The sequence below is a fragment of the Pagrus major genome, chromosome 23 (genome assembly GCF_040436345.1).
Source record: "Pagrus major chromosome 23, Pma_NU_1.0".
Taxonomy (NCBI): Eukaryota; Metazoa; Chordata; class Actinopteri; order Spariformes; family Sparidae; genus Pagrus; species Pagrus major.
The window spans coordinates 28,450,999-28,457,761 of NC_133237.1; the positions used below are offsets into that span (position 1 = coordinate 28,450,999).

The 6,763-nt window shown below is 42.3% G+C and overlaps 1 protein-coding gene across 1 annotated transcript; it reads left to right on the forward strand.

Annotated features, from left to right (window-relative positions):
• Positions 1-1,527: 1,527 nt before the first annotated feature.
• Positions 1,528-5,659, forward strand: LOC141020015 (GTPase IMAP family member 8-like). The gene is made up of 2 exons (XM_073495050.1): positions 1,528-2,272; positions 4,845-5,659. Exons 1-2 carry the CDS (start codon positions 1,528-1,530, stop codon positions 5,657-5,659), a joined length of 1,560 nt encoding a protein of 519 aa, XP_073351151.1.
• Positions 5,660-6,763: the final 1,104 nt, after the last annotated feature.

The following is a 6,763-nucleotide window of genomic DNA, read 5'->3' on the forward strand; positions in this document are numbered from 1 at the left end:
TTAGATGTTTGGACCTTTTTGCTTTAAACACTTTGGTATGTGAGCAACATAGTTCATCATTTTTCTGCTGAGACCAAAATGTTGCTAAATATTAGTTTATTCATGATGTTTCTGAGAGCGGAGCCGAGCCGAGGATTACTTTGTGCTTTTTGTATTATTGTTATGTTTTGTTATGTGATTTTAAAGATGTGATTTGTTGAGTGGTGGCAGAGCAGCAAACCAGGTGGAGGCAGTTTAATAAACTTTAATTAAAACTCTTACAATCAAATAGAAAGTTTAATAATGAGGAGAAGCAGCTTGTGTAACTTCACTTCCCATTATTATTATTATAATTATTATTATTATTATTATTATTATTATTATTATATATAATATAATGTTTAATATCAGGTGCATTATTATCTTCCATGTCGTAGTTCTTACTTCTACTTTAGTCCACTTTAAGTTTACCTCGTCTTACTTCTATTGTTTTTATATAAGGCACTGGTTTTAGCAGTAACTCCTTCAATACTTTATATTTAGTATATTTTACTAATATTTAATACTCTACTGTCTTTATTCTCATAAAAACTGGACCCAGTATGTGACCCTGACCCGGGGAACCCACTGGTTTTTGGAGCAATCTCTGGTATAAGAACATCTGTCTTCAGTGTGAATCATTACAATCAGCATAGTCACGGCAGTCACTGGTATTTATCGAGTGACACTGTCTGCCAACTGTGCTCATCTAAAGGAAACATCATTTCTTTCAACAGGAGTCTATTTAAAGGATCCATCTGTAAAAACATTAAATATCTTTGAGCCGACACAAGTTGGCTGAAAAATCTACTTTTCTTGAAAATAGGACCTCTAACCTCTTCTGAACCGGCTGCTTCACCAATCAGTACAAACGCAGCTCAGCAAATAGGTCCACACCTCAATTAAAGTCTATAGTCATGAAGTTCAGATTCTCCTGATTCTATTCATGCAAACCTTTTCAAGATAAAACCACATGAGCAAGGAACAATCAGCTAACAAACAAGCTAACAATCAACTAACAAACAAGCTAACAATCAACTAACAAACAAGCTAACAATCAACTAACAAACAAGCTAACAAACAAGCTAACAATCAACTAACAAACAAGCTAACAATCAACTAACAAACAAGCTAACAAACAACTAACAAACAAAGTGTTTCAGCAGATCATCAAACTCCAATAAAAACTCCACTAGATCGATTTCATAAACGAACATATTTAGCCCAGAACACAGAATTCACAGCAGACGCCATTATATCTCTACACCATTTGATTGACAGCTGATTTGAGCAGATAGGAGCTTATATGTCCGCCCTAGAGCCTACAACAGCCAATGAGTGATCGTGTGGACCGGTGACACACTCGACGTTTGACATCATTTTACTGAGTTTCAAGGTTAAAACATTATGTTTTGGAAATAACTTGCCCAGCACTGCACGTGATGTTGTAGTTTCCAGTTGAAAAAGGTTTTCACTGGTTGAAGGCGGAGTCTGTTTTTAATAATAAGCATGTCTGTTTATTTTAATATTTCAGAGGAGGACGAGCTGAGGATCGTGCTCCTGGGAAAGACCGGAGTTGGGAAGAGTTCGGCAGGAAACGTCATCCTGGGGTGCGACAGGTTTCACACTGATGTGTCTCCTTCATCTGTGACAACGAAGTGCCAGAAGGAAACCAGAGACTTTAATGGACAAACTCTTGCAATCGTCGATACTCCAGGTCTGTTTCACACAGACAAAAGTGTCAAAGAGGTGATGACAGAGATCGTAGATTGCATCACATGGATCTCTCCCGGGCCTCACGTGTTCCTGCTGGTGCTGAGGCTCGGTACCTTCTCAAGACAAGATAAAAAATCTCTGGAAACCTTCCAGAAAGTCTTTAAAGATGCAAAACGTTACACGATTGTCTTGTTCACCCACGGAGATCAGTGTGAGCAAGGATGTGACGCTTTTATTAAAAGCAAAAAAGATTTGAAAAAGTTCATCGAGGAGTCCTGTGAGACGCACCACGTCTTTAATGAGGAAGTCGAGGATGAGTCTCAGGTTAACGGCCTGCTGCAGAAGATCAACCACATGGTCCAGAATAATGGAAGACGCTGCTACAGCAACGACCTGTTCAGACAGGCTGTGACTGCCTTTAAAGAGGTCATGCAACGCCCTGAGGTGAAGTCAGCACGTCATCCCACACAGGCAGCAACAGAGTACCTGGAGGGCTGGATCAGTAAAGGTCTAGTTACTGTGGTAGAACAAGCTCCAGGTCTGAGATATTTCCTTAAAAAAGTGGAAGAGGCGGCTTATAAATGCATGCCACCTGAAGCTTTCCAATCACAGTAATCAATCATCCAAGCAGAACTATCAAACATGCGACAGAGAAAATCACAGCGGTAAAAGGCTGTGAATGAAATATCATTTTCTTCTTTTTCACAGAAAGTATCTTTAACAACACAGAGACTCCTCATCATCTCCACAGCTGAGGTTCACCAATTCTCCACCTTTGTTTGTTCACACAGAACCGAGCAGCTCCGGTGTCAAGACAACCAGTGTGTCAATTCACACAGCAAGCCGGCGCTGTGGATCCAAAAGAGGCGTGAGGTGCGCAACACGGTGACGACGGCGCGTCATCATCGTGGCGTGCTGTGTGAATTGACACACTGGTTGTCTTGACGCCGATTTTCTCGATCCTACGCACCAAACATCCTGGAAAGTGACAAAGTTACGTTTTTCGCTCTAAATGACATCATCACATAATCACCATCAGTAAACAGGAAGCTGTCTGACTCTGTCACTCGAGGTTTCCTGGAGGAAAGTTCACTGAAGTCTCGGTTGTTGCCTTGTAAAGCCAGGCCGACATCACTGTCGTGTTCTCAGTCTGCTGCTGTTTCCTGTTTATCCAACATCTGGAGCAGAGTACGTCAAAGACTCCAGCTGTGTTTTAATGTGCCCTCATGAGTTATAGCACATTTTAATAAACTGTAATAAAGGCGACAATTCTACAGAAAATCTGAATGTGTCTGTTTGTGTTGTTGGTTTGTTTGTTTATGTTTCAGTCATTTTTGTGATTTCTGATTTTGTTCGTGTTTCAATAAAATATCTAAAAAAACAAAACAACACAATGAATGAAATGATCTTCACTCAGCAGGTTAAACTGCAGAGCTTCAGGGTTGGATTGTATTTCTATTTGTGTGGTCCTGAATTATTCAGTCATTGACGATGATGCAGGTCCATGTGTGAATGAGGCTGACTGACACTCTGCAGCTCAACACTTCTCAACAACTGTGGAAATGTGCTTCAAGTATTTCTGCTCAGCCTCCTGATGTGTTTTCTGCAGCTACGTCTTCATGTCTGATCTGTGACTGGTCAGATTTTGGTTAGAAACAGATGATGAGTATTTCAGGGGAGGGAACTAGAAGCTCTAATATAAACACTGTTGTGTCAGAAGAAGACGTCCACAGTGACGGGACGTCACAGATCTGCTGCCTTTTACAAGAAGAAGATGACCAGTGAAGAGTCCCGACTGTATCGTAAGTTTATTTCTCGATACATTTTCTCGACCATATGATGCCGGATGTTTGTCAGCAAGTATTAAACATCTATTTCTGTCCATTAACAGTTTATTATACGACACTGATTATTTTCTTCATATTCTTGTGTAAATTTGCTCTAACTAAATGATTAAGCTATGATTGATTGATTGATTGATTGATTGATTATTAGTATTTGATAATGTACTTAACAGTGTTTGCAAACTTCCCATTTTTGTGTTGATGATCAACTTTGTGTTCTGACACCGGACTTCAGTGTTTGTGTGATTTTTAGTCAAGAAACGTAGAAAAAAATACTGAAACATAAAAACCTTGTTAAGACGAGTCAGTGTGTTTTACACAAAGCTCTAGAAAGGAGATAATTCTGTAAAGTTACTTCAGACTTTAATAACAGATATATAACAGATGTTTATATACCAGAGCCATTAAGACATTTAGGAGACGAACAGTAACAGCTGAGACTCTGGTGTCATGTGTTCACTGTCCTTGGTCTTTGTTCAGACTCTTCAGACTGTTTTCTAAGATGACGGAAATAAAAAGTATGAGGTCGATTTTTCTGCCTGGACGTTAGTCTTTGGATTCTTGCTGTTTTAAAGGTGGAACACAGACAATGTCAAAGGAACTGTGCGTCCAAGATTAAAGCAACATTTCTGGTTGAGTTTTTAAAAGAAGAAAATTCAGACTCATTCAATCTTTTATTTGTTGTTCTCTTGCAGAGAGAATCGGGACTCTAGTTGCTTGGTAACAAAGAAAGGTACATTTGTGTGTCGTCTGCATAATTATGATAGCTGATCTAATTATTTTGTGTAATCTGGCCTAATGGAAACTTGTTAAAGCCCCGGTGAACTCCACACTTCATGTTGGTGAACTCAGATATTTATTATGTATTTATTGGTTTGTCTAACAGGGACGATACATGTGTGCATTGTTAAATCTAAATAAAATGCCACCGACACAAAGTACACAGGACTTCCAGCTGTGGCTAATACCTCATTACATCTTTAGACAAAACAGCTCCTCTCTTGAAGATAGGACTTCAAGAGACCAAACAACAGTTTAACAAACCAATCAACCAACTAACCAATCAGCCAAACAAACAGCTTAAAAAAACAACAAACCAAACAAACAACAGTTTAACAAACAAACAAACAAACAAACCAAGGTACTCACAGTCTGCAAAAACAGCCCTGTTGTCACATTAAGTTCATTGTGATGCCGACACGTTTGTACAGAACTGGGACGGAGTTTCTTCCACCACACTGACGTCTGTGTGATATTCTCCAACAGAGCGTTCAGAGCTGAGGATCTTACTCGTGGGGAAGGTTGGAGCTGGGAAGACTTCGGTCATGAACACCTTCCTGAGGAGCTCTGAGGAAAATGAGAGACCTGCTTTTGAACATCTGAAGAACTACGTAAAGATCAGAGGACGACCTGTGGTCCTTGTCGACACTCCTGGTCTGTGCAGCGCAGAACAAACAGATGAGAAGGTGATGGAGCAGATCAAGCATCGTGTCTCCCTCGCTGCTCCTGGACCTCATGTGTTCCTGTTTGTGCTCTCCTGTCTGGACAGATTCACAGAAGAAGAACAGGACGTGGTGAAGATCATCAAGGAGACGTTTGGAGAAAACACTCCACGTCACAGTGTGGTTCTGTTCACGTGTGGAGATCAACTGAAGAAAAAGGGAAAACCTATAGAAGAGTTCATTAAAGACAGCAGAGCTCTCAAAGGCTTTGTCGATGAATGTAATGGAGGATACCACGTGTTTGACAACAAAGACCAGGATCCATCTCAAGTCACCGAGCTGCTGCAGAAGATCAGCGTCATGGTTCAGAAAAATGGAGGAGAGTGCTACGCTGCTGAAATCATTGATGAGGCTGAGAAAGAAGGAAACCCGTCCGGGCTCAGGAAGAGGATCGCTCTGTGCGTGAATGGCTCGGCTCTGGCCGGAGCAGCTCTCGGAGGAGTCGTGTCGCACTTTGTTGGGAGCTCAGTGGGAGTTCCAGCAGGAGTTGCAGCAGGCGGTGCAGTCGGAGGTGTTCTGGGAGGAGCAGGCATCGTTACAGCTGAACACATCCGAGCTAAAACATGCCTGATACAGTGAACTGTCATTATTCTTTAGGGTTTCAGATCTCAGAGGTTCTTCAACAAACACAAAGGGATGTGTTGTCATGGTCCTGTCACTTCGGCTTCAGTGTGTGTGTTTCATGTGTTTTCTGTTTTCTGTGTTTTGCGTCGTCCTTCTCAGTGTTTCCTCTTCTGGTCTCCTGTCATCCTTCTCAGTGTTTCCTCTCCTGGTCTCCTGTCGTCCTTCATAGTGTTTCCTCTCCTGGTCTCCTGTCATCCTTCCCAGTGTTTCCTCTTCTGTCGTCCTTCTCAGTGTTTCCTCTTCTGTCGTCCTTCTCAGTGTTTCCTCTCCTGGTCTCCTGTCGTCCTTCTCAGTGTTTCCTCTTCTGTCGTCCTTCTCAGTGTTTCCTCTCCTGTCGTCCTTCATAGTGTTTCCTCTCCTGGTCTCCTGTCATCCTTCCCAGTGTTTCCTCTTCTGTCGTCCTTCTCAGTGTTTCCTCTTCTGTCGTCCTTCTCAGTGTTTCCTCTCCTGGTCTCCTGTCGTCCTTCTCAGTGTTTCCTCTTCTGTCGTCCTTCTCAGTGTTTCCTCTCCTGTCGTCCTTCTCAGTGTTTCCTCTCCTGGTCTCCTGTCGTCCTTCTCAGTGTTTCCTCTCCTGGTCTCCTGTCGTCCTTCTCAGTGTTTCCTCTCCTGTCATCCTTCTCAGTGTTTCCTCTCCTGTCGTCCTTCTCAGTGTTTCCTCTCCTGGTCTCCTGTCGTCCTTCTTAGTGTTTCCTCTCCTGTCGTCCTTCTCAGTGTTTCCTCTCCTGGTCTCCTGTCGTCCTTCTCAGTGTTTCCTCTCCTGGTCTCCTGTCGTCCTTCTCAGTGTTTCCTCTCCTGTCGTCCTTCTCAGTGTTTCCTCTCCTGGTCTCCTGTCGTCCTTCTCAGTGTTTCCTCTCCTGGTCTCCTGTCGTCCTCACAGCATGAATTTTCCTCCACACCTGCTCTGCATCTCCCTCATTAGCCTTTTCCAGTGTTTTCCAGCTTCCTGTCAGCCTCCTGCCCTCATTAGTTTAGTTTGTATTTAATCCTGTGTTGTGTTGTTCCCGTCTGTTCAGTTCTCATCCTCACGTCTCTTCTGTTATCATCTTGTCTGTATCCTCT